Source organism: Amia ocellicauda, chromosome 1 (genome assembly GCF_036373705.1).
Source record: "Amia ocellicauda isolate fAmiCal2 chromosome 1, fAmiCal2.hap1, whole genome shotgun sequence".
NCBI classification, from domain to species: domain Eukaryota; kingdom Metazoa; phylum Chordata; class Actinopteri; order Amiiformes; family Amiidae; genus Amia; species Amia ocellicauda.
Genome location: NC_089850.1, coordinates 11,350,644 through 11,378,602, shown reverse-complemented (window position 1 = coordinate 11,378,602; position 27,959 = coordinate 11,350,644). Strand labels below are relative to the sequence as shown.

Sequence of the window (27,959 nt, the reverse complement as noted above, 5' to 3'; positions counted from 1 at the left end):
CACCGGATATTGACTCATTCCCTTGTGTTGTGTGCAATAGTACTTCCGGGTGTGGGCGTCTGCGTCTGGGAGCGGAGTAACAGTTTGTTTTTTAGTTTGAACACTATTCAATATTATCGCAGTTATGGCACTTCACAGCCAATTATTGTGATTAGGGTTTATTCAGTCCAATTTCGACAGCCATCCGGTTTAAGTTTCGTAGCGCTTCTGTCAGGCCTTTCGGATGCGGAAGGGACTTCATCAACTCAGTCGCTATGTTGACATCAAGCAGAAGGAAAGCAGGAGCTAATGGCACAGGGGGGCAGTTTCGGGTCATGTCTGTCCTAGCCCAGACCAGGGTGTTTTTAACTTCCTTGGTGCTTTTAGTTTCTCTCAGTTGGGTGGATGGTGGCAGGAAGCCTTTAGTGGGAAAACTGGAAAATGACCTGGAGTTGGGTGAGTAGGTGATGGTTACACTTCTGGCTACACCATCAGATTGGATAACTGTTGGGCCCGTCCTTTGGTTTTGGTTTTGATTAGCAGACCTAATGAAGGGAAGTATTCACACACTATAATCATCTTGGAAAAGTGACTATCTCTTTATAAATTCCTCCAGCTTGTTTTCATAATTAAGTTGTCCCCATGCCTTCTCGTTTGGGGATGTGTACCTTGACTAAACAGCACCTTTGCATAGTTGGTTACATTAAAATCTCTTGCCATTGGTTCATTTGGAAACATAATGATTTTTGTATTCAGTCTGAATGAGCCAGCCCTTGGATATAGTATTCCCCTGACCGATTTTGGGCCTCATACCAAAAAATGTTAACATGCTTGAAGGGGTCAGGATGAAACATGTCAGTTTGAGTTGCTCACAACTGTAAAACAACAGGTCAACCACTTTTTGGATTAGAGTTGATTGTGTACAGGGATTCAGTGTAAAAGATTAGTATGAGCTTATTGTTTACACAAAAACATGGGATTATGACACATTAAATGCCCCATAGAGTTTCAAAGTTTGAATATATGAATTAAAAAGGAATTGAGCCCACACTTGTCAGTCTTAATTAATCCACTGCTATTTTGCACCCTCATAGAATTGATATGTCTTCAAACATTTGGTCCTTTTGACTGATGTAGTATCTGCAGTTTTTATTTTTCCATATAAAGTGTATTTCTTGGTCATGGTGTTTTTTTATTTTATTACTCAGGACCTTTTGTTCACGTCATCTTGCCTTGAAGGGAAAAGGCACAGTCTAGAATTCTCGGAAGCAGAAATAATAAGTTGTTAACGTGTCAAACCTGGCAGTGTCAGCCTACTTTCTCTGTTCAAATGAGGCAGACTGTAGCTGGAGTTGACGTGTAATTTAGTGTATGTCAATTGTGCAGTACGCTCGCTGTTGCTGTGCAAGAGTGCATTTCAGAGCAGTGTGGTTGGTCAGTCAAAAACATGCTCAGGGCTGTATGAAACAAACAGTGACTGGAGATTTTAAAATAACAACAACAGAAAAAACATGGTCTGTTATTTACTCCAATGGAGGCATATTCTATTTTTGTCACACACTGGGGAATGTAGATACATTCATAAATAAATAAGTAAATGCGTCTATCTGTATAGTGCATATCATACTTATATTCTTACTTTGTAGACAAATTACTTTTAACATCAGCTGTAAGCCTATAGTCCTTCCAGCAACAAACATCCCACATGAAGAAAGTTCACTACCTGTGATAGTAATGTTGATGCTGATCAATAACAATAATCTCCCCGAAAAGTTGTATAAAATAAGTCTCTGCTGATTTCAAGTGCTCTTCTTCTCAGTGCTTGATTGATTCTTTTTTGCATTGCTTGCGAGAGGTTCCACTTTTGAATGCCATAGATTCTCATATAAATAGATCTGAAAGTGCGGAAGCAGAAACACTTCAAAGCAGAAAACCATCCGAGTGATCTTTTAAAACTATAAATTACTGTAGAAGCTGACAAAAGATGCAAAATCCTCTACTTCTCTCTCTTAGTGAAAGCGAAATAAATGATGCTCCACCTCAGAAGGCTAGCTTTCCTGATTAAAAATGTGTATGAAGGGCCTGTATCTTCTAAAATTATTATTATTCAGTATCTGTGCACAAAGGTTGTGGCAGGTCACCACGGCTTAATAAAGGATAGGCTGCTTGGTGTATTAGCAGAAGGAGCTTCCTGGTTCGAGTCCCTGTCCCTTCAGTCTTAAATCAGCACTTATCTGACTCTGCTCCACTACCTCATTAGGAAAAACAAGTATTAATGTAGTGCAACAGTAAAACGTCTTAATATGAGTATGGCTCACAGTTCCTTAACCTCCTTGTGCACCACGCTTCAGATGACACATAAAACGAGTTCCTATTGCCTCACTTTGGTGATCCAAAAGTGACTGTGGCCCGGCCGTGTATTTCACAGCAGTGACCAGCTTTCTGTCCCAAACTCGGCTGAAGCTGGTCTGAGCTACTTCCATGCCAAAGAGCAGTACTATTTCCAGAAGAAGCGTGTGTGTAGTATTTCTCTCTTGTGCTGGCATTATGCTTACTGCAGTTGGGATGTGTTAATTAATGACAGGTGGTCCCAAAATGTGGGCTGATGTATATTAAGAAAACTACAAGTGTGAATTCTCAATTTTGCTAATGAAATCTATTTTTAATTGTCATGTATGCTGTGTTTAACATGTTGTATTTAGTAAAAATTGTGATTCTGACATATATTTTTCCTCCTGTCCGTCTCTTGCTGTCCCAGAATCCCTCAACGCAGTGCTGGAAGACTATGATGTCTTGTCTCTCTCAAGTCTCCGGCACCACTCTGTGAGGAAGAGGGAGGTGAGCTCTGAATCCCAAGTGGAGCGGCTTCTGAGCTTCTCGGCCCTTAGGAGGTAACGTGACACTATGGACTTAAGAGACATTTGTCTTCCATGGCTTCCCATTGCATATCTTCTGAATTTCCTATCACTTTGTCTGGTTCTCAGTGTTGCTCGGTTTCTGTCGCTGCTTTTGCACAGACTAGGGCCAAATGATACGGTCCAGTGCTCCATACTCACAGTGACAGTTGTGTTCTGGAGCCAAACTGATACACTTCAAAGTACTGCCTTTCATGTCGCCTCGAGGAACATTTCAGAATTAAATAGTCTAGGGAAGGGGAAGAAACCCAATGGCTGAAAACACTTGAGCAGAAGAAAAATAATCCAAAATAAGAACTCAGCATTTTAGATTTCTTTAAGGCTTTATCAGTCGGTTACTATTAAATCTGGGTCTGTATGTAATTTATGCATTGTCAACAAAAAACAAACAATTGAAAATACACTCTTGAGTTAAATTAATTAATTTGAAGGGCTTTCTTCAGTGAATGTCAGCACATTATTTACCTAAAATATCTTCTACACAGCAAATTTCAGTGGTATGAATTCCAGCCGATGTATATCTAGTAAGCAATTGTCAATAAAATACATTGTTTCTTAAGGGAGAATTTTACCTCTATCTTTTTATAGACCTTGTTGTACATTAGTGTATGGACAGTGATAATCTTTGCCAGAGCTTGAACCAAAGGAAAGAAATTGTTATATTATGCTGAATGTTTGACTTCTTGGATCGCTATAAACTTTCCTTATTGCCTTATACATTTTTTATTTTTTATTTATTCATTGAAATTTTTGCATCATTCTTAATTTCCAGAAATTTCAACCTGTACCTGACTACAAATACTGACCTCTTTGCTGAAAACTTCAAAGCTGTGGTCCTCGATAAGAATGGGGTAGAAGATGTTTACGAAGTTCAAAAGAAAAACTTCTATACTGGACATGTAGTAGGTGAGCAATTGTCTGAACATGCTGAACTAGGCAAGGGTGAGAGAGAGCCACGAATTCCCATGATCCTTTCTGTTTCTTAGTGACATCCCATGTTGCTGTGATACAGTGAGATAACTCATTAAAGGGTAACTGTAGCCAAAACAACAATGTGCTAGCCATTTTACCCAGGTCAAATGTCAGTATATTGTATTTTTGTTGACATCCCTCAAGTGGAATCTTCAGCGAAGGAAATGCATGCCGGGATAGCTGTCCGAGATATCCGTAATGTCACAGTCTGTGATTGGGTAAAAAAATCTCTAGGCTGATGACAGAACATAGTAACGTCCTTTGCATTGGCCATTGCCCATGTTCTGCAGTTGTGCATTGAATTTCTAAAGCCAGGAAGTACATGTTGTAAACAAAACCGTACAAGTTATAGCTATGCACCTAAAAAAAACGCATGTCCCAGTAAGAAAAAAAATTCCCAGTGAATTAATACTTTGTAATTGATGCCCCGATTTTGGGTGTGGATCTGCCCAATTCGAGGGTTAAAAATGCTGTTCAGGTTACTATGAGTGATATTATGGTTAGTTTCCCATAAGTTCATGCTCTTTGCAGTAAATGCATTCTTGGTAAATTTTTTGTGGTACACATTTCCCACAAGTACACCAAATGTCCGGCGACTTCCTTGTTCGACCCTCCTGGTTTAACGTCTGTGCTGGTAGAACTTCGACATAAAAATCAACTGAATCATTGGTGTCACTCTCATTATTTCCTAAATTTGAATAGTCTGCCCTTAAAGGCTCATACAAGTATCCAGCTGTTGAATTTGAATGTGTTTCTTCATCCATATTACACTAGTTTTGTTTATTTTACCACAATCGCAGTACTTGCCAGTACTTTGTTTACACTAGTTTCCATATACGGCATATATACATGTATCAACGACATGGTGTCACAGCACCAGCGCCATTTTAGAACTCTTTAAGGTAGAAAGCTTTAAGGACTTTGAACAGCTTAAACTATGCATGCTTAGTAAATAGTAGGCTGTTATTGGTGGAATATGTATCAAGAACACCTGATCTATTGACTTGGCTATACATGTGCGATCACTACTGGTACCCTTTAAGGAGATAGTTGGAACACACTGTCATGTAAGAAATCCCAAAGTATTTTATATATGCTTAAACCCATGTTCTCGCAGGGAGGGAGACAGTATGTCAGTATCCGGTCCCTTGCTTATATCATAATCCTGTAATTTGTGATGTTTATTCATAGTATATCTTGATAAAACGGCTTGCTTTTCTTGTTTGAGATAAGAGCACATTGAGATAATCCAAGACCCATTAACTTCAGTCTTGTATCAGTTTCTGCAGATTGTAATGAGCTGTCTCATCAGGATTCATTCTGAAAGTCTTGCTTATCGTTTTGACGTGTGATAATTAAAAGAGAAAATGTACTTTCTGTGAGACACGGCTCTTTGGGGATTTTTATTTTATTTTGTATGATTAGCATACAAATGTTTGTGCAAAAAATATAATATAAGTATTTCACATTATGCCATACAAGTCTTTGAATGAACATGAAGGAAGGGAATCATTTTTAAAGAAGACTGATCCTTTCGTTTCAGAAAAGGCTTTGATAACCGCACATCCAAGTGGCCGTCTTCAATTGGAGGCCATTAAACTCCTTACTTTGTTTTTCACAGGGGAGGAAAACTCTCGGGTGCGAGCCCATATTGATGATGGGGACTTCCTGGCCCACATTCAGACCCATGATGGAGAATACAACATTGAGGTACAGGCTTTCTCTCTGATCTTGGCATCCTCACCAGTTGCTCTTACTACAACTTTCCATGTGCGAGGTGTTTTCTGCTGTTCACATGATTTGATTAGGAAGTTGTCTGTCGTAATCCCTCCCAACTGTGGGACAGGCATTCAAATGGGCAGTAAGTGGGGTTGACATCATAAAGTATAAGGAGACAACTTGACATTTGTCTCAAAAGATGCTCCGGGATACAGTCGTTTGTGTGCTTACTTCTCATACCCCTAACAACCGATTTGTCTTTTCCTGACGTTTTTTCAGCCTTTGTGGAGGTTCACGCAGTCACAGCGCGACGACCGGCTCTTGGCCTACAGGTCGGAGGACATTAAAGACATCAGCCGCATTAATTCTCCAAGCGTCTGTGGATACATCAACGCAGTCGAGCAGGACCTGCTGCCCGAGGAGGCCAGGAGAGCCAAGACAGAAGAAGAAATAGTAAAAGGTGAGACAGCTTGGTGGAGTCTGAAACCTGTGTAGACAATGGCAAATTGAGTTTAAGTGCGAATAAAAGCCAATATACCATCACTGTAAGGGTAAACCTGTGTCATTATGAAGGGGCCTGATTTCAGTTCTCTCAATTGGTAAAGGCTTCTGCTCAGTATTTGGACCGGGTCTTGTACTTCCTTTTTGAATAAATCCTGGCCTTGTTATTGGCTTCAGCTTGCTGCAATCGGTTATTGGTATTGCTAGTTAATTTAGTGCGCGCATTTCTTGAAAATAATTAAATCACAAGAATTAAAGCAATTCATTCAAGCGTCAAATACTAAAATGTATGATAAAACACATGAACGTCTATGTCATCCACCTGCCAGACCCGTATATCCTGGACTAAAACTCTTCACCGTATCTACAGTTTAACTCACGTAAAGGCTGCAGTCTGATCTAATTAGTTCAATACATCAGTGGCAATATCTCGACTGATGCATAAAAATAAACAAATACACACTATACCGTATAGGTGAATAATATTGTTTTCTGTGTTACTTGTCAATGTGCCAGCTTTCACACCTAGTGGAGATTAATTAAAACAAATAAACGTGAAACTTGTCAAATCGACAGCCTAGCCGGTTCTAGTCTTAACTAGTTTATTGAGTTCAGTGTAGTATAACCCTTAGACTCCAGGAATTCTTACGAGGGGAAATTAGGATGCTTTGAGACCGGTGGCCACTGACCATTAGATTTGAAGAGATTTACAAGTTTTTATTTGGAAGCAGCTTTTAGTACTACAGCAGGAGAGTATTTCAAAATGGAAAGATGTATGAAGTGTTGGCCTTCCACCTCCCACCATCGACAGAGACCAACCGATCTAGAGCTATGTTTTTAAAAACAGGCCGGAATGAACAAGGATAGATTTCAACAAATTGGATGAATTTAATTTTTGAACAGAATCCCTGACTGGAATGTATATTGAATATTGACGCAAAACCCCTCAAGCTGCCAGTACTAATGGCGTGTTTCGGAGCCACAGGTGTTTTTTTGTGAGGGTGCTGTGACTCCCACACAGGCACTACACAGAGATATTTACTCCCACACTAATTACTGTTTTCATTTGTAGCAATTGAACGCTATTAAGGAATATGTGCCCCAACAGTCTAGAGGTAGCAACCCTCAGTGGAATGCAGACATTTTTCATTTATTTTTTTTAAGAACAAAAAGGCTAAATGTTAACTACTGTTTTAAAACATACTGGCTCTATTTTGTCTTTTGTTCTATCTTTACTGTCCTTTGCCACTGTCTAATCAGTTAGATTAAATTGTTAATTATATGTGTACAGTGAAGTAGGAGGCAGAGTGTAGAAAACATTTTAACTTAAGTGGAGGTTACAGTTTGTCATGGGAGGACTGTTAGTATTGTCATTTGAGCGGCTGTAGAATTAATTTCATTAAAAAAAGATGTTGCGCTATCGGGTAGGGACTTCTGAATGGACACCCTAACCCAGGTCAACCCATGATTTTCAAAAACAAAGCTTTCAAAAAACATATTACTTAGTCCAATAAGAGCCAGGAAGTACAATATGAATTCCTCAGTACAGAAGCAGGTTGGTCCAGGCATCTGACAGTGCCTTTTCCCCCCTTCTTTTGACGTTCCCCCCTTCTCCTATATTCACACAGAGCCCCTCCATCGAGAAAAAAGGCAGAAAAGTGCCCAGAACTCCCAGAAAAACACCTGTCCGCTGCTGGTGGTAGCTGATTACCGCTTCTATGAACACATGGGACGTAAAGAAGAGAGCACCACTATCAACTACCTTGTAAGACCCTGCAAAATAAATACACACAGCTCTGGAAAAAATTAAGAGACCACTCCAAGTTCAGAAATCAATGTTAAATGGTCTCTTCATTTTTTCCAGAGCTGTATATGCATATTCAGAGTTTGGGAGTCTTCTAAACTAGGCGTGCTTCCAGACCGGGATTGTTCGGGATTCGTATTAAACACGGAGAAGCATGACCCCCAACCTGCATCACCTAGTCCTGTTCAAAGAAAGCTTTTGTTCGTTTCCACAAATGATTTGGATTGCATAGATCCCTTTCAAGGTTACATGCATGTGTAACAATGCAGATTCATCAGCATTACAATTCAAAGCTGGTTAATCAGCACAATGACGCATCTAGTTAAAATACACTCTTGCTAAGAAACAATTAATCCCTCCAATTTGAACCTTGCCAGTACTGTAGAAGAATTGTAATGAATGACTGCAAAGTGTGAATATGTATTTATAGATTTTCTTATTATAATGCAGAATGTGGGAACTCATTTAGAAAAAAAAAATCTGAATTCTGTCTTGCAGAAAATATGATCTTACTTTTTATGTGAATGCTTGCATACTTGCCTCACTGTTTTAAATGGGTGTTCAGGATTAATCTTGGGTGACCCTGATTTGGGGCATTGCAATGCTGGGGTTAAAGTTGCCAAGAGTAACTCAAACAAGGTTGTCTGGCAATGGACACTGTTAGGCTCATTATACAGAATGGCCTACAAGACCACCCGCTATCTACAGAACCAGCTGTTTTTAGATGCTCTTTCCTTTCTGAATGTGTATTTTCAGATTGAGCTGATTGATCGAGTGGACGACATGTACAGGAACACAAGCTGGGATGAGCCTGGCCTTGATGGGATCGGGGTACAGATCTTGCAGGTGAGGACTTGCCTCATGGTACCATGGAAGGCGACATTTTGCCAAAGGCAGAAAATGTACTCTGACTATTTTTATTGATTTACTTTTTCTTCCCCCTTCTAAGTTTACCTATGTTATAGCTTACAAAGTACTAGCTCTTGGTCTGTGTGAAGCTGTATCATGAATAAATAGAAGGCACTGTTACTTGTAGTGATTTCCTTCCAGCAGTAGTAATTCAATTTTCTGAAATTAGTTTTTTCTAGTATCCGTCAAGGCAGTTTGTCTTGATCACTGGTAATTTGATTGGTTCCAGTTCCCTCTTTGAATAATCGTACAAGGAGATTTAATATGCTGGGTTTCTCGGATGCTAGATGTTCACTCGGCTTTAGGCCCCTGATCTTTCTTTTAATAATATGTTCTGATACCCCCCCATGCACACATACATACTTTTTTTCCTTTCAGATACACATCAACAAAGAGCCAACTCCTACTAAAAGCCAACATTACAATATGAAGGGCAGCCCCACACCGGGGAGGGATGTCTGGGATGTGAAGAAGCTGCTGGAGGTGAGGATTGTTCCCAACTGAGTAACACCAGGCCTTTGACCCACCTCTCAGTTGGCAGAATGTAAACTATATACTTGGCCTGTGGGTTTCTATTGCCTATAAGGAAGACTGTTTTCAAGTCCTCTTGCACAGTAAACCTGCAATTGGCAGTTAGATTGCAGTTTTGATTTATTCAGAAGCTTTTTGTGTGCTTTTTTAATTGTAACTGCACTTTTAAGTGTACATTTTGTGCTGCTTTTCACAGAATACCTGGTTCTGTCATCAGCAGAAATGCATTTATTGTGGAATTACTTTTTTTTTATCCATACAATTTTCATGGGGAAAAAAAACATCTGTGAACTACAGTGATATAATGCATATGTAATATTGTTATGCAAGGACCATTGTCTCTCTCAACGTGTGCAGCATCTCCCTCTTGTGTCTGATTGGTGCACACACTTTACTTTTATATCAGCGTGGCAGTCGTGGTTATATACAGGTGATGTTTGCGTAAAAAAAAAAACGTAGAAACACAATTCACCCTGTTTTGTGTCATAGCTTGGCAAGGATATATTTTTGGCATCTACAGTAAAGTGTTGTTCAGTGTCATATGCAACAGGAGGGTTTAAAACAAGAAGAAAAACAGCATTATAGCTATTTTGTTAATAGGTAGCTATACTGCTACTGTTCATGCGGTTACAGTATAGCCATCTATTATTTAAAGTCTTAATTTAGTGCTTTCCTTATTGTTGTAAAGTGGGATGCATGTATGTTAGTCAGTTAGTTGTGGTTGGTTTGTAATACCATTGCATATTTTCAGCTGTAGTTGAAAACTGCTTTCATGAATACCTAAGAAGTATTATCACATTAACACAGTAATGCCCAGCTAGAGGTGTAAATCAATATTGCAGTCTCTTGAGAAAGTGCAGTTTAAATTCTGCATTCATATGGGTATGCATTTCCCTCTCATTTATTTTTGGAGAGGTTTGTATTCTGTGGAGTATGTCCATTTTCATTATTTGTTCTTGTTTCTCTTAAGATAGTTTTCTTTTCTTGACTACTTCTTCCTACAAGAGTGATTTCTGAGACATAGCTCAGTACTCTCCTGGAATAACCTCCTCTGCAGGCAGTATTACTAGTAGAAGTGAAAGTAACAAGGATGGAAAAAAAATGCAGTAAAGGAAATTAAAATAATGAACATGTTTATGGTCCAAACTGCTCCTTTTAATATCACACAGAGATTTAAGTGTGTCCTCTGAGAAGAGATAGGGTGTGATATGTATATACAGCTCTGGAAAAAAATGAAGAGACCACTTAACATTGATTTCTGAACTTGGAGTGGTCTCGAATGTAGTACAGCCGGCTGTGTGCTATTTATTGACCTAAAGTGACAAAATGTTTGACAAACTGTCCCTGCCTTTACCTATTTTCAGCAATTTAGTTCAGATATAGCACCCAATGCCTCAACTGCCTGCCTGGCACACCTGTTCACCTACCAAGACTTCGACCAGGGAACGCTGGGACTGGCGTATGTCGGCTCTTCTAGGAAAAATGCTCTCGGGGGCCTCTGTCCTAGAAGTAAGACTCCGTTCTCACTTTGGTGCTTATGAACCAAACCTCAGCACCTAAAGACAATGCGTGTTCCCTTAAGAAACCACAAAACATTTACTACTGCTGCAGTACTCCATTGCATGCAAACCCAGTCAAACATGGAAAATAAAAATACACATTGGGCACATCCTTATAAAATCAGTGTTAATTAAAGCAATAAAAAATGATGCACTCAATATTCCTCAACATATTTAATTTTTAAAGTTCTTTCTGAGGGTACCTTCATTTGAATAACAATGACCCACTCTACAGGTTTGGCATTTCAATCATTCTTCATACAAAAGGCTGTGTAAGTCAAATCTGTCGAAACTCCACATTCCCGGTGGTAGTCGAAAATAAATCACGATCCTGAGTGCATCACTTTTTTTGTTTTTTAAATTTACAAATACATGTGATCCAGAAAAACTTAATATATCTAGTTGGAAAAAATGCACAGGCCATAGCATTCTAAACCTTTCTAAGCCTTGACCCAATAATTTCATACTCATTAGGGTAAAAATTCCCAGCAAATATTTTTTAGCAACCACTCCAAAAACATTTAATCATGCTATTGTGAGGGGAAGGGGGACTTTTCCTCCTATTTGGACAAAAAGTTTTCACTTCAGAAGTTGACTGGGATGTTATCAGCAGAAAATCAAATTGAGTGAGTGGTCAGAAGCAACGTTTTCATAAAATGAATAGACTTTTATTATATATGTTTCTTATCATTATAATTATTTTTTCAGAGTATCTTCCTACACCTTCAGCTAAACCCATTTACCTGAACACTGGTTTAACCAGCACCAAGAACTATGGGAAAACCATTTTAACCAAGGTAAGATTTAAGACTCCAGTACGTGAACGTGTAGAGAAATGCAAAAAATTCGCCCAGAATTTTTTATGTTGTCCAACTTGGTTAGGATTGCCTAACATAATTTGTCATTACACTGAATTGATTAACTTTTCTGTCTTAAAAATATCTAGTATTCTGAACACATGAGATCAAATAAGAACTGTAGATTTCAGCTTTGAAAGGAGGTAAATGGAGCTGAACATTGCAGAAGGACATTTGTGTATGTCCTGATTTGACAGGAAGCAGATCTGGTAACCACTCATGAGTTGGGCCACAACTTTGGAGCTGAACATGACCCAGACAACGTGCCCAACTGCGCACCTAACGATGACAACGGGGGGAAGTTCGTCATGTTCCCCATAGCTGTCAGTGGAGATCATGATAACAACAAGGTACTTTTCTTCATTTGTTTTGTATGTGGAGCTCTTCAATGCATCCATATTGGTTTTCTCAAAGCTTCCCAGATAAGCCCTAAAACCACAAGATGGGTTGAACAGCTACAAGAGTTTATGTTGATTTCAAGGCTGATGTGGGAAAGAAATGAAGGAAACTGAATCATCTGGCCTAGAAAGCAAGATGAACCCTGAAAATACTCTGGCAAATACCTCTCCATTTTCACCATGTTAATTGGTTTCACTCATTTCTTCCTGCATCGCCCACCAATGGATAGAACTCCTTCCAGCTTTTCTTCAGTTGTAAGCGTCAATCAGCTCGGTGTCGCCAGCCGCATGGTGGAATAATTAATTTGTGTAGTACTAATCCCAGAATTAACACCATTCATGTCCTAAGTTTGACTGACAATCACAACTAATCTTTTTAAGGCAGCTTTACAGACTCCATTCCTTTGTTGGGGAGTGTTATTTTCCCATCTTAATGGTCAGAAACTATATTTTTCTGCTTGATATGAAGACATGAGAGAGGGAGTTGGGGGGGAGAGATCAGATCTTTTAACGAGAAGTTTGGCTGTCTTTCTCCCCCACCCCAGAGGTTTTCCAGTTGCAGTAAAACCTCCATCATGAGGACGCTGACTACAAGATTGGACGAATGCTTTAAGCCGAGGAACAGCAAGGTGTGTGGCAACTCTCGAGTGGAGGAGGGCGAGGAATGCGACCCTGGGCTGCTGCATCTGCACGACGACCTCTGCTGCACCTCCGACTGCAAGTTCAAACCCCATGCCCAGTGCAGGTACTTGACACACATACTGACTGCACTCGCCCCCTCGCTCTGGCTCCAGCTGGAACGCACAGCTGCAGATCCTTAGCACAGCTGATGCAAGTACAGGAAAGGAAAGACAAATTTAATGAGAAACCCTGGCTTACTGATGTCTGGTGCACAGAACAAGTCAGACTCTTCAGTTGGTGTTTTTGCTTGCAGGGTGTAGAGAATGACATTAATTTGGCTGATTCTACCACACAGACTGTCGCAGCTGTCCATTAAATAGCAATATAGCTTGTGTGTCAGTGTCCCTCCTGGAAAACGCCAATCTGAATGGTAGATTTAGTTGTTTTTTTGCAGCACTCTGGCAGCTCAGGAGACAAACTGCCATCCTTTGCCTAGGTACCCAATTACAGATTCTGACGATTATACTCTAGTCAAAAGCCAGAAACAATATAACATGTGTGGAGTGGTCTAGACAGGTCTTCAAAATAATGATAACCGGAATACTAAATGTTAAGGTGTCTTTTTTTTCTTAATGAGTTTAATGTAATTGATACTAATCACACTGCTTCTGTGGTGTATTCAGTGACAGAAACAGTCCCTGTTGCAAACGGTGCAAGTTCGAAAGTTCTGGGAAGGTCTGCCAAGAAGCCATCGGTGCCACTTGCAAGGGGCAATCAACATGCACAGGTGAGGCTCTGCGGTCAGCAGGTACAGATGGATATCAGATATCGGCATGTGTGCTGAATGACCGTACAGTATAATAAAATTATTTCTTCATATTTGGTGGTTGGATAATAAATATAGCTTAATGTACTTCATATACACTCTAAAGTTAATTAGAATTGAAACGCTTTCAGTGTAATGTGTGCTCATTAAGTTTGGGATATTCAGATCTCATACGAGGTGTTTGGGCAGTACAGAGTAAAAGTACTCTTAAAGTCCTGCTAGAACCCTGGTGTCTAAAAATATGTCATCTAATAATATTATTTCTTAATGTGGGTGTGGCGTTTATCCAAGAATACTTGCCAAGGTTTTAAAAACATATTAAACACTACTTTAAGCACCATAGTTACTCTAAGTGCAGTTACATGACAGAGGCAACAATTGGATAACAATTTCAATGAAGCAAAAAACAAGAATCATTATTGTGTCCTGAAACAAACAATTAATCCAGGAGACATGCAAGGAAATTAAACTGTAAAACATTTAATCTTCAAGCAATATTTATGGTTGATTTTCTGTTGGAATGTATTTTTCCATTATCATAACTTTATTTTATTTGTATTATTTGAAATGGCCCTGCAGCAGGCCTAACCTGGTAAACATTTACTGTAGTATACCATGGTATATCCACTGTAAATTGTAGGAAAACAAAGTGAAATCATAGTACTGTATGAAAAAAGTGCAGTATGAAGAGATGGGTTTTGAGGGGGGCCCAAAACAGGAACTGGAAAACATGAGTACTGAGTACATAAGCACGTTTGGTGATTGTCCTCACCTTATTGGGGTTTATGGTGTGTGATAAACAGGCAACAGCAGCGATTGCCCCCCCCCGACCAACGCCCCTGATGGAGACACCTGTGTGGACATGGGCCGCTGCCGCAGCGGAGAGTGCGTGCCGTTCTGCGAGGTCGTCAACCTCCGCCCCTGCGCCTGCAACGGTAAGCTTACGGACCCAGGAGTGTGACAGCCCTGCGGCGGCAAAGCGTGCGTTTGAGCCTTCCTCACATTGCATTTTACTGTTTCGATGTGCCGCCAATCTTTATTTCTTTGTTTGGCCCTACTGCCACTCACAGCACAGGGTTTATTCTGTTTTTTAATATTATTTAAATTGAACTTAAACCTCTGTCAAGACATCAGCATGTCAGTCTGCTGAAGCTCTTGAGGACTGTTAAGAGAGAGGCGTTTAAAAAAACATCAGAAAATATACAGCTTTGTGAAATTCACAGTTCTTAAAGACGGCCCACACGAGTGCCAGAGTCTGCTGCTGTGCTGAGTGTCTTTATTTTAAAACCATTATCTGCCTGTAGAATAACCAGGTATGTGTAATATATGTATATGTATTTTTTTTTTCTTCCTAACTCAATTTGACTCAGATACACGACCTCCAGATTGGGTTCACAGAAACTTTCCTGCTGGGAGGGGGGTGAGGGATTTTGCTACTGCAGGTCAAACTGCTACACCAGAGCCACCCTTGACTCTTGCTGTCTTTTGTTTCTGTCTTGCCCTAACAGAGACCGATAACTCCTGCAAAGTGTGTTGTAGGGACCCTTCAGGAGTGTGCCAGCCCTACAAGGACGATAAAGGAAGCTTCCTGTTCCTGCGCAAAGGCAAACCCTGCACTGTGGGCTTCTGTGTGGAGAACGTAAGTGGGGCCTCGATTCCAGCTCGTGGTGAACAAGGAGCCGATGGGCAGGCTTTGCTCACAGTCGGACTATATAAGCTTGTATTACACAGCAAAGACCTGTAGATAACTAATCTAGCCCACTGTAGTGAGGTCATGTCTGGGAAGTCTTCAAATGGGATACCAGTGATGGAGGAAGTGAGTTCTCATCTACCTATAAAGCATTTTGTGATCCTTCATTGTATATAAATACAGTATGTTAATAATATTTTATAGATTTGAGTCACTTTCTCTGCAGTTTGGCTTTTTCACCTACACGGGTGTCTGAATCTGAGTAAAGGCCATTCCCCACTGACCTGGCAAATTGTTCAAAGAGACGCCTCTCATTTCCTAAACATTGCCTCTGGTTTGCCTCTTTCAGGGAAAGTGTATGAAACAGGTTCAAGACGTCATCGAGAGACTCTGGGATTTTATTGACAAACTGGACATCAATACGTTTGGTAAGTTAAAGAAAGCCCTGCTGTATGAAAGCCACAAGGAACGGGTCCTCCTCTGGGCAACTTCGAATGATCGCAGTGGGGAGCTTTTTAAAGAGGAATTCTCCAGACTGGGACCATGAAAGGGAATCTGTAATTGCCTGTTCTGCAGTTTCTTTTTATATATATATATATATATATATAAAACTAACCAATAAACAGTGGAGTTTTCAGTAGCTATATTGAATGAACAGATATGAGACAATCTGCATTTCTAGGGTTGTGTTTGGAGTAATTTAATTTAAGAAAACATATCTGTTCACAATACGCCCACAGAATAAAACCTGTGTTTAAAGGCAGGTGTGTTTTAATTGAGTTCCTTGCATTCACAGATTCTATAGTTCTTCAAATTCTCAAAATAAAAATGAAAAACAAAACCAAAGCTCATGTTACACATCCTATGACACATTTTTTCAAATGCATCTCAATGGGCTTTTCTCGGATACTGTAGGAATTGGTGAGCCTGGTAAATAAGGCATATCAAAGTGAAGCCTGAAGACTCTGCCAGTTTTTCTCTTCAGAGTCCTACAGATCTCATGTTTGTACGGTTGTTGGATTAGGAGCAATCGGGTCCAGGATGGCCTTTCAGCAGTTCGCTGTGTGTCCAGGTCTGCACTGAGAGTTGGAGAGTCGCTCCTGGCAGTCTAGAGCAGACACAATCCTGTCCTCGTCTTCTCCACAGGGAAGTTCCTGGCAGATAACATTGTGGGCTCGGTTGTGGTCTTCTCTCTGCTCTTCTGGATCCCCCTCAGCATCCTGGTCCACTGTGTGGTGAGTATAGCCTCAGCTGCTGGGAAACGTGCCCTGCTGTGCTTTGCTTTCTAGTATTGTCTTGCCTAGTTTTCATGTCCAGATGCACCGAGTGAGTTTAGAAATGGCACTGAAAACATGACTGTTCAGAATCCCATGCACCTTCATTTGTTCAAGTTAAGCTCTAAGAAGTGTATTTTGACTCCTGGCTCAGATGGTTAATGACAGCTTTCGTTTACCTCTTCAGGACAAAAGACTTGACCAGCAATATGAAGAAAACAACAAGTCTCTCTTTCACCCCAGCGTAAGTAGTCTCACTCTTGAACATTTGTTTAGAAAGCTGTCAGTTTCTGCTTGTGCTTGTAGCTATATAACTGTAGTTATATAATTGCCTGAGCCACTTGATATATATATATATATATATATATATATATATATATATATATATATATATAGTGGATATATATATATATATATATATAGTGGATATATATATACACACACACACACACACACGAGAGATACTCCTGTTGAAACCACAGTGAGTCAGAAATTATTTTCCGATGCTTAACAGTAAAGAGTTATATAATGGCTTGCAGTTGTCGAAAGCTTAAACTGTTGATTGCTCTAGAGTAGACCATGAAATATGTCATTTAGTATTATTTTAGGATCTTTAGTGTTTTAAAAAAATAGAAAGATGGCACATACTGCAAACACTTTACCACTGAGAGCAAAGAGAAGTGCTTCAGGGTCCACTATACTCTCTGAAGACAGGGTATTCTGAAACCGTACATCAGACCAACCATACAGTAGAAAAGGGCCCTAATTAGATGTTAGGGCAGGAAAGGTTACAGGAGCGAATAGGGCAGTCACTCCTTCTTGGTGTAACAGATGCTAGATGTCTCTCCGGTAATTGGTAAACCAAACCCGTCCGCAGTCATGTGTGGGATTTCTTAATTTTACGGATGAGTATTGGAAAATGTGGATTGGAAAGTGTCCCAGAATGAATAACCAGGAGTAAGACCTCAAGCGAATGTGGAGTAGACCTACAGCAGGATCAGACTTTGGGATTCATAGATGAAAGCTGACACCCATCTAATGCACACAACCATGAACCCTAAATCAAATTCACACTTCACATAAACAATCCTCAATCCTCAGAAGCAAGATAGGTTACGATTTTTGTGCCGCAGTGCTGTTTAAAATCATATCCGCTGCTTGGATGGGCTTTTCTGGGAGCGCTACAGAAAGACACTGACTGAGGTAATTGACACTTGAAACAGTCTGTGTATTTATGGTCAGAGTGGGAAGAAATGAGGGGAAACCGATTCACCTGCAGAGCAACAACCAGATCAATTCTTCACCTGACCAGTTTTTTTTTTTTTCTTATTATTTTTTTTGTCCTCCTCTCTCTCCAGGTGAATCAGTTTGCCTAATTTTTTTTTCACCAGTGCTATTTAAACAACAAGAACTCTTGTTGCTGTTCATCAATCACAAGTCTGCATAATTCTATGCCCCCGCAGAGAAAACACCCACACGAACAGTTGACTCATCGTTGTGTGCAGCACTACACTGCCACAGCAGCCTGCCTGTTTAAAACGCTCTGCGCTCGCATACTGTGCACTTCGTGTGAAAACCAGGGGGATTCTGATCATTTCTTCAAGTTGTGCATCGGATTGGCGTTTTGCACTCCGTGTGAAAACCGGGGGGATTCTGATCATCTCTTCAAAGAGTGCACCCGACTGGAGTTTTTCGTGTAGCCTTGCCGCTGTGTGTTTTTAACGATGTGTGCTCTCTTTTCCCTGGGTGACAGAATGCGGAGATGCTAAGCAGCTTGGAGTCGGCCTCAGTGCGCATCGTTAAGCCCCCACCCCCTCTGCTGACCAATCGCTTCCAGCCCTCGCATCCGCCCGCCCCCAGCATGGCGACACCCCCCACCGGCTCCAGCACAGGCCCCAAGTTGGAGGCACCCCGCATGGCCACTATCGAAGAAGACCCCAGCAGCGACTCCCACCTGGATGAGGCACTTGGGGAGGACTTTGCCAACAGTGGAACGCCCGCTAAATCCTTCGAGGACCTGACCGAACAGTCGACCACTCGCAGCGACAAAGCTCTGGCCTTCCGCCTGCAGAGACAGGCGCGCATCGACAGCAAGGAGACGGAGTGCTAGCTGCCTAAATCCAGCCCCCCAACTACTCAGGAGAGCAGGGAGTAAGGCAGAGAGGGAGGGAGGGGCGGTTGGGTGGGGCGGGGCGGGGCGGAGCTGGGAAGGGTGGGATTTGCAAATTTGATATTATTTCAGAGTTGTATTTGACAGGATAGTGGGAAAAGAGAAGTTAGAGAGTTTTATTACAATGTGGCTTGTTAATATAAAACAAAGTAATAAATAAATAAATAAATAATACAGGCCTGGAACAGGTTGAAGACTTGGGAGTTGAAAACGCGACTCTAATATTGAAGAATATTGTGACACTTTAAGGAGGTAGTTCTATTTAAAAAGAACAAGAGTTTTAAATAAAAGGAGAGAGAGGGGGAAACGGGCATTGGAGACAGATTTACAATGTGATGATCCAGAAAAGCAAAGAATTCAATGTCTGGAGGCTAGGGCTTTACATTGACTTGGCAGTGGCAGAACCTCCTGTGAAACTCCTCAGTCTCCACAACGATCAGTCTTGAGTGCTGTTCTGCCCAGGGATTGTGTGCTTCACCCCCAACAACGTCTCGTTGATTCAAGACGATTCATCTCAATCTGGAAAGATTTCTTTCTTCTGGCTGGTCCTCGGCACATGTGGTTATTGTTTGCTTTGGGTTAGTGGCTGCGCAGGCTAGCCTTGCTTCTTCATGTATAGCACTGCACTGTAGTCGAAATATTCAAGTGACTTTTTTTTATGCCTTCTGAGAACATCTACCACTTGGCTTATTGTCTTTATTTCTGTAATTAGCTTTTGGGACTGTGGAACAAATCTGGAACGAGCAGTTTGAACTTCGGTGTGAGAAAACAGGGTGAGAATTTAAATTGCTGTGTGTCAACCAGAAGTAAAGTGACACTGCTGCAAAGTGTTTGGAAGAAAATGAACCTAATCTGGGATAAAGACTTTCAGAGGCACATACGGAGAGAGTCCACCCGACACAAATTAATTCTGGGAATCCTACAGCTTTACTATGAACATTCCTTCTTTGAAAAGGGCAGCTGCCAATCAAGACAAACTTAAACGGATGAATGAAAGCTCAAGAATACCTCTGGATGCTTGGGGAGAGAGCAGAACCTGTTCCTGGTTTGGCTTCTGTAATTGTGACAGGTATTTTCTATGTGGAGAGCCTGGTCTCTCAGGTTTCTGTAGCATTTGAGATCTTCTAATTTAGGCTAGTGTGAACATGGCTCCATCTATGGACACTTCATCTTGCTGCGGTGATTATTTTAAACGCTCGAAACAATACAGACGACTTGGTCCTGTGGCATTATCAGTCACAGAGCATGACCTGTGATGGTGGAAAGCTCAACCAACAGAAATGGACAAGTTGTATTTTCTGAGTTGCATCACATGGGCACAAGAATCACCCAGCAGCGATGATCCTCAGCCATTTGTCTTTGATATGCACAATTGGGAACCACCATACCTGATATCCGAGTCCTTCCCTCCCTTACACCCGATGAGTTAAACTAGGAGGAGCTTTCATCTGGTTTATCAGCAACTGGACCTGCTAAACTCTGCACTTAACGGTAAAATTTAAACATGTTGGAGCTACTGCTTTTGGTTTTGGTACCGGGGTGTCAGACTCCGTTCCTGAGGGGCTGCAGTGTCTTTTGTGCTAAAAGTTTGTTTTGATTCAAGTTTCGCTACCTGTAGTGTCATTTGCAGCCTGTGGAGAAGTATTAAATTCTAGTTAATCGGCTAATCGGACCAATTCAGTAACTGGCAACTGAGTTGGAGCAAGAACCAGAAGACTTTTGTAGGCCTCCAGGATGTGAGTTTGAGGCACCCGAGTTAGAAGTGTTACTACTAGGAATAAAACGGAATACCTATGCAGCACTGAAATATTGCTGCTTTGACAGCTAGATGGAGTGACAATTATACTTCTTGTAAAATATTATATATATATATATGTATATATATATGTTTACATACATGTATTTTCTAATGAATTGCAGATGCTGATATTAGGACCTCATTGTTTTGCCTCAAGTAGCCCATTTCACTGTAGTCCACGACTCTGCATGCCAATTATGCACTTTTGGAGATGCGCAGTTTACTTTTGACAGTGTCGTACGATGATGATGATTGTGTTGTTTTCAGCGAGAAACATGACCAAAGGGCCTACAGCTAAAGCAGTCTGTAACTTCATTATGTATACCTGTTCCCAGCAGCCCCCCCACAGTGCGGTCACGTTCCCTAGCAATCACGGCCAAACCGTGCCAAGAAATGCACCGTGGGAACCAAGGCGGAAAAGTTCGGCCTTTCACAATTGATTGATTTGCCAATTTGCGCAGATTCGATGTTATTGCTGTGAAAAGAAACATTGACTGGTTTAGCTCTAGCTCTTGTGCATGTAGCCATTGCCTGCTTAAAGATCATTAGTGCCTTTTTTGTAAAAGCGGAGCCAAAACTGATTTCGCCTTCATGTACGCCCACACGAGTGTGTCTTGCCAGAGCTCTGTGGCTCACATGTACGCTATTGAAGAGATCAATATGCCTCTCAAACGCCTGCATAGCCCAGCTGATTCCCCGTGGCACAGCACAGAGGTGGTGAACATTTGCACCCATTTCCCTGCTTATTCTGGTGTTCAGGTCCAGCTCACAGGCTACATTTATTGTTTTTATTTTTTATTTTTTCCTTGAGCCCAAATGATAAAATAAAAATCTGCAGTCTGATAACCACAACTTAAACTTAAGTCAATGTTGCAGGTCAGTGTATAGTATTTTGTTACAAATGGGGGGGGGATATAGATTGTTGCAGTACAGTAGTTCTGTTGTATAGCACTGGGTTTATAAAGTCCCTGTGCGTCTGAGGACTGTGAGGAATGCATTAAATTCATGTTTGTTTTCTACTGCTTTCATCTACTGTGACTTTGTTCAATGTTAGTGCCATGTTATGTACCACAAAGCCTGCTATTTATGAACAGCTTTTTGTCTTACATTGGAATCTCCATGCATAATCCTTTATTCGATGCATTTTATTTTTTCATATTGTGGGGTGGGGGGTGGTGTATTTTACATCCGGGATCTCCAGGAGAGTCCAAACTCGGTAGATTGTGTACTCTATGTATAGAGTTTAAATCATCAGATCATAAAAAAAAAAAACTGAAACTGAAAACCTGTCATTGTGATTAATCAAGCAGTTGTGGGTAAATGGGAGTAATCTGGAACAGACTGCTAAATACATTTCCACTCCCAAGGGCCAGAGATTGATCATGTGTTTCCTAAACTGATGATTTAGAGGGACCTATAGCACAATTTACGTAGTTGGGCTCTCCAGCTTTAGGGTTAATGACCATTGTTCTTCCCCCACTGGGTTTGAGTGACCAGGGGTCTGTCTCTCAAAAAACAAGGATTGCATTGGATCACTTGTCCAATCCCAGGACGCACAACGGTGTGAAGTGCCATGCTGCATATAAAGACAATCTAAAGTCAACAGGCAATATCTACAACCCTCTACTTCAGGCTCGGGAGATAGGTGTTGTGTGGGCGGCTGCAGCTCACGATTTCTCTATCTGAACTTATAAATACTGCTTCCCTGGATTCATCATGCATTTTATTACGTATCATTTTCTGTCTGCAATTGTGGATGATTTGTATTAACAACAATATGCCCCAGTATGTGATTAAACATTTCTTTTTTATATAGATATATATATATATACTGTACATACAGCTATACTAGTCCGGTTTCTTCATTTATATATATTTAACACTGCAAAAGATATTTTTGTTTAGTTGGGAAAATGAAACCTCCAGAAATCCCCCAAAATGATCTTTGCACAATGTATTTCCTAAGCATAAATTTGAATTGAACAAGTTTTGTTTTGTACTCTGAGCTAAGTCGGTTGCTCTGTGTCATTAGTTGTTGGTAAAGGTCAACTCTTTCAATAAAACCTCACGAAAAACTTGACTCTAACCTTGGCAGTCTCTGGTTTCATTAATTGATGGGAGCTGGTGCACAGTGTTTAAGGAAAACTATTTTTTTCCCAGCACAGTAAATGGTATATTCATGCATATCAAGAAACACCATTAACCAAAATGTATGCGAGCAGTTAAATGGGCGAGAACAATCCACACACCAGCATAACGCACAGGTTTTTTATAGAACAGCAAACACTGACAGAAGGCATCACATAACAGCCTCAATATCAGGGGAAGAGACCTACATTTGGGAAGCACTGTTAGACAAGGTTTTATGATCATGTAGGGAGTCTTGTCAACTGGTTTTCATATCTGCTTGAAACGACTTCCGACTGTCAATGTTTGAGTGCGGTCCCATAGAAACCATTTCCCACAGAAATCAGTTTCACAGTTTCAATCCCCAAGAATCGTTAGCAGTTTTTGTGTGGGCTGCGTCGGTGCTCAACCAACTTGGCGAAGATCATTAAGTTTCATGAGCAATATGTATGAAACTAAATGAACGACTGAATACTGGTTTCAAAGGGAGGCGGGGAACGCTTTCAACTACAAAATAGCAATCAAAGTATCCCGCAGCCAAAAAGGTTCACCTATTGAATTAACTGGGCTTTAGGTCGCCATAGTCTGTTGGCTCCATTAAACCCACTTTTCATGCGGCCCATTTTGGACACGACCCAAAACGACTGATAGGAATGCTGGATTGTAAAGCTTTTATGGATTTCCAGGCTTTCCACAGTGCCCTCTGCTGGATAGTCAAAACATTTCTTCTCCCGTAAACCAAATTCGGCTCCCTGGAGAGCTCAAGACTTAAGAGGAAATAAAATGCAGCTTTGGGGACTAAATACAGCAGATAAAATACTTTTCAAGCTCTCTGGAAGTATTAAAGAGTTAAAACATTATTCATCTCCATGTATTAAGTCCCCAAGTCAGTCACATTCGCCCAGTTGTGATCTTCCCCACCTGCTGAAGTGGTCGAAAAGATCTTAAATGGGAGTGTGAATTCAGTTGAAAATAACTAAATCACCACAGCCTTGTTGAATAGGGGTGAATACGGTCTTAAAATAAAGGTCTTGAAGAAAACATTGAACACGGATTTGAAGCCCAAGTCTTGTATTCAGTTTTCCACACAGCTGTAGTTTAAGAATACCCTGGGCCATGTGGAGCTGGGCATTGAAAATTGGGTATTTGTTTACGGGGGCTCATGTTGTGGGGTTGTCTGCCAGGAGGCTGGTCTTAGGGCTCAGGGGGTCCACGTCTCCCCAGTAGGGTAGGATGAATGGCAGGGGGGCCACACACTTCTCCAGGAGGCCCCACAGGTGCTGGGCCACAAACTCGCTGCCTCGCTCAGACAGGTGCAGCCCATCCGAGAGGTACGAGGTGAAGTCCTGCAGGAACACAAAACCGTTCACCTCCACACATGCGGCACAAGGGTGGCCTTTTCTCTGACCTTGCAATCAACAGAGCAGCATTTCCCGACAGCTTTGTCATCCTACAAAACTCCCCGTTTAGTTTTCGGGCTTCAGATGAAGCAGTTGCTTAATTTAGAAAGCATAAATACATCTTGGCTGCCTCTACTCTCCTGAAGCACCATGGGTAGGCTCGTCTCTCTTACTGCCTGAACTCCGTCCCGTCGAGTCCCCCCCCCACGCTCGGTTTAGAAATGCGTAAGTGCATAATCTACTTCTCGAGTCTATAAAAAAAATCCATCTCTTTATTTTTGGAACTCGCGCACGCACTTCGCTGCTGCACACAGGGAGAAGGGGAGTCGAGCAGCATTAGTCATTATTTGTTTCAAGAATTACTAGATCTCTAATTATCTTGATCCCCTCCACTAGAAAATGATCTTATTTTAAAAACAGTCCGATCTCAGATACCACACATGAGCATTCCCAACTTGTCCGGAGCTGAAACAGAACCACGTTGCCTAGACAAAGGGAGACTGAACGACTGAAGGACAGCGACCGAATCGGATATTTCAGCCGCAGTTCTCACCTGTCCGTTTTCCTGCATAAGCGTCCACAGGTCCAGCACCTCAGTTCCACACTCTGCACCTGCTTGGACACAGGCCTGCGCATACTGGCCAGTCACAGCGTTGAGGCGGTTCAGAGAGGTGCCTGCAGTGGACAAACACACTCCCCATCAATCCCAGCACTCTCTGGAACCCCAGTGAGCAAATACCACCTCCCCAACGCATGGACAAATCTGTTAAGCAAGAATCATGCATTTAGAGGTAAATTATTCATCAAAACCCTAAGCCTGTACTGGGGGATCCATTATTATTGGGGTTGGACTATCACTGCACAGAGAAGAGGACATGTTTGGCATCGAGGACTCCATTTCCCATAAGCCCCGTTTCTTCTAGTAAGTAAATAATAAGGTATGTCAGGAATAACTGTATTAATAACGTGGGTCTATGCCAGCCTGGTGTTTTTTTTTCCTGTGAGCCGCTGTCACCTTTCAGCTGGCACTCTTTCTCCCAGGTGGGCTCGTCCAGGGGTGGTGGGGCGATGAGGATGACCTTGTCTTTTGGGATTCCCAGGCTGCCCAGCTGCTGCACCATGCTCCTGAGGTTGGCAGTGTACTCCTGCAGGGGGATGTGCTGCTGAGGGTTCCTGTCTGGCCAGAGGGACAGTCCACAATCACACTCTGCACCCCTTCTCTCGGCATATCCAATGCCAGAAATATATTTCACATTTCTTTGCATATAAGAGGTTTTATGTGATTTGATATAATCAGACTATATGTTATGTATATGACACTGTTGTAGCCAGACCTTTTGCCACACAATTCTCACTTTGACTTACCTTGTAAGGCACTGTCGTTGGCGCCAAAGAATATGGTGACTGCCGCCACGCTCTGCCCGTCCACACTACCCATAATCCTCGGCAAGACGATTTTGGCCCATCTACTGTTGTAGCCGGACAGTCCACGGTTGACCACGTCACATTTTCTTTGAAGTAAATGGAAACCAACTTATACTCCATGCATACTTACTTCCTCATGTCATCATATACTACTTTAAAAAGGCACCACAGCCACAATGCAATAGAGAATGTTTTGTTGTGTTAATGGCCCATTCAATATTCAGTTAATTAATTGCAATTAGCTTCAATTCATTGTGAATGTGTCCAGAGGGAGGGGACATGGATGAGGGGAGGGAAATACAGCGTCAAACTCACCTGGCTAGTTTATTAGCTATAGCAGAGCCCCATCCCTGAGAGTCGAATGAGAACTGGTACAAAAGAGGAATATAATGTCATCATTTCAGCAATGCAAGAATCCAAGCAGGAAAAGACAACTAATTGGTGACAATAAATGTGTAAATATTGTGGCAAGTGGACGTGAAAGTGCAGTTGTGGTCGTTTTGAAACGATCTTATTCAAACGTAATGGAAACCAGCCACAGACGGGCGAAGGCATCCTTCAGCTTCAGACTAGTGCCATGAATCACCGAGCGCACTGTCATTACAGAAAGCAGAAGTTGCACAAAGTCTCCGCAGCCGCTGCGCCCACATTTCTGCCCCTTCGCCGGCTGCGGACTGGGTCTGTGTTTTGTTACCTGTGTGATCGAGTCCCCAAAAAGGATGACCTGCGGCCACACAACGCTGCTGAGCTCGGACATGCCGGACGCAGAGCAGTGCGGCGGCGGCGGAGGAGCGGTCCCGTCCCGCGGTGTCGAGTGCGGACTGTATGGCGCCGCCTACTGCACGGAGGCCGCAATGACCCGAGTTTGAATTCGGCTAATAAGCACCATCTGGTATCAGCTAGTAGGACACATGCAAAAAGTCAATGCAGGATGAATTGTAAATTATATATTGTTCTATGTGCCACTTTTGTTATCGGTGTATTATTAGACTGTTACATATTGCACTTTTGAGCAAACCATTTTCTTAATGCTGATTTGACTTCCTAGTGAAATAAATCTTACAAAAATAATAACATGTTTTTCTTTTACAGTTTTTCAGCTTTTTCTTGGTATTTTGGGTCTATGTCTATAAATGCTTTTTAGTGTGCCGAGTGCCTAAGTCATTGTTCCATACGATCATGCATTTGACAGGTTCTGTAAAACAGTGATACAAGCTCCAGAGCTCAAACAACAAAGCAGTCCGGAGGAGCTAGAGAGGTTCTGCACGGAGGACGGGTCCAATATCGCTGTCTTCAAAGCCAGTGGATTCACAAAATACTGACGGCAGTTGCATGAATACATGTTGTGTATTTACAAAATATATAACTATTTTGGACATACAGTGAGGGGAAAAAAGTATTTGATCCCCTGCTGATTTTGTACGTTTGCCCACTGACAAAGAAATGATCAGTCTATAATTTTAATGGTAGGTGTATTTTAACAGTGAGAGACAGAATAACAACAAAACAATCCAGAAAAACGCATTTCAAAAAAGTTATACATTGATTTGCATGTTAATGAGGGAAATAAGTATTTGACCCCTTCGACTTAGTACTTGGAGGCAAAACCCTTGTTGGCAATCGCAGAGTTCAGACGTTTCTTGTAGTTGGCCACCAGGTTTGCACACATCTCAGGAGGGATTTTGTCCCACTCCTCTTTGCAGATCCTCTCCAAGTCATTAAGGTTTCGAGGTTGACGTTTGGCAACTCGAACCTTCAGCTCCCTCCACAGATTTTCTATGGGATTAAGGTCTGGAGACTGGCTAGGCCACTCCAGGACCTTAATGTGCTTCTTCTTGAGCCACTCCTTTGTTGCCTTGGCTGTGTGTTTTGGGTCATTGTCATGCTGGAATACCCATCCACGACCCATTTTCAATGCCCTGGCTGAGGGAAGGAGGTTCTCACACAAGATTTGAGGGTACATGGCCCCGTCCATCGTCCCTTTGATGCGATGCAGTTGTCCTGTCCTCTTAGCAGAAAAACACCCCCAAAGCATAATGTTTCCACCTCCATGTTTGACGGTGGGGATGGTGTTCTTGGGGTCATTCCTCATCGGTCTCATCGGACCACAACACTTTCACTGAATCATTCAGATGTTGGCAAACTTCAGACGGGCCTGTACATGTGCTTTCTTGAGCAGGGGGACCTTGCGGGCGCTGCAGGATTTCAGTCCTTCACGGCGTAGTGTGTTACCAATTGTTTTCTTTGCGACTATGGTCCCAGCTGCCTTGAGATCATTAACAAGATCCTCCCGTGTAGTTCTGGGCTGATTCCTCACCGTTCTCATGATCATTGAAACTCCACGAGGTGAGATCTTGCATGGAGCCCCAGACCGAGGGAGACTGACAGTTATTTTGTGTTTCTTCCATTTGCGAATAATTGCACCAACTGTTGTCACCTTCTCACCAAGCTGCTTGGCGATGGTCTTGTAGCCCATTCCAGCCT

At 41.8% G+C, this 27,959-nt stretch overlaps 2 protein-coding genes across 2 annotated transcripts; one reads left to right on the top strand and one right to left on the bottom strand.

Annotated features, from left to right (window-relative positions):
* The first annotated feature begins 33 nt into the window (after positions 1-33).
* Positions 34-22,609, top strand: LOC136762939 (disintegrin and metalloproteinase domain-containing protein 17). The gene is made up of 19 exons (XM_066716596.1): positions 34-435; positions 2,738-2,870; positions 3,667-3,800; positions 5,488-5,576; positions 5,865-6,045; positions 7,715-7,851; positions 8,647-8,736; positions 9,178-9,282; positions 10,695-10,839; positions 11,598-11,686; positions 11,944-12,096; positions 12,690-12,889; positions 13,449-13,552; positions 14,395-14,526; positions 15,100-15,230; positions 15,631-15,709; positions 16,428-16,516; positions 16,743-16,799; positions 18,309-22,609. Exons 1-19 carry the CDS (start codon positions 255-257, stop codon positions 18,663-18,665), a joined length of 2,586 nt encoding a protein of 861 aa, XP_066572693.1. The 5' UTR covers positions 34-254; the 3' UTR covers positions 18,666-22,609.
* Positions 22,610-22,777: 168 nt separating this feature from the next.
* On the bottom strand, positions 22,778-26,294 carry iah1 (isoamyl acetate hydrolyzing esterase 1 (putative)). Its single transcript, XM_066716719.1, has 6 exons — positions 26,170-26,294; positions 25,791-25,843; positions 25,416-25,561; positions 25,066-25,227; positions 24,604-24,725; positions 22,778-23,996 (listed from the first exon to the last, which is right to left on the bottom strand). The coding sequence occupies exons 1-6, from the start codon at positions 26,230-26,232 to the stop codon at positions 23,811-23,813; spliced, it is 732 nt and encodes a 243-aa protein (XP_066572816.1). The 5' UTR covers positions 26,233-26,294; the 3' UTR covers positions 22,778-23,810.
* Positions 26,295-27,959: the final 1,665 nt, after the last annotated feature.

Excerpts from the sequence above, each read along its gene's own strand:
- LOC136762939 (XM_066716596.1), top strand. The coding sequence starts at position 255 with ATGTTGACATCAAGCAGAAGGAAAGCAGGAGCTAATGGCACAGGGGGG. Across the intron at positions 12,890-13,448 it reads AAACCCCATGCCCAGTGCAG|TGACAGAAACAGTCCCTGTT; the intron begins GTACTTGACACA and ends TGGTGTATTCAG. Across the intron at positions 14,527-15,099 it reads CCGCCCCTGCGCCTGCAACG|AGACCGATAACTCCTGCAAA; the intron begins GTAAGCTTACGG and ends TTGCCCTAACAG.
- iah1 (XM_066716719.1), bottom strand. The coding sequence starts at position 26,232 with ATGTCCGAGCTCAGCAGCGTTGTGTGGCCGCAGGTCATCCTTTTTGGG. Across the intron at positions 25,844-26,169 it reads TTGGGGACTCGATCACACAG|TTCTCATTCGACTCTCAGGG; the intron begins GTAACAAAACAC and ends CTTTTGTACCAG. Across the intron at positions 25,562-25,790 it reads ATAGCTAATAAACTAGCCAG|AAAATGTGACGTGGTCAACC; the intron begins GTGAGTTTGACG and ends TTTACTTCAAAG.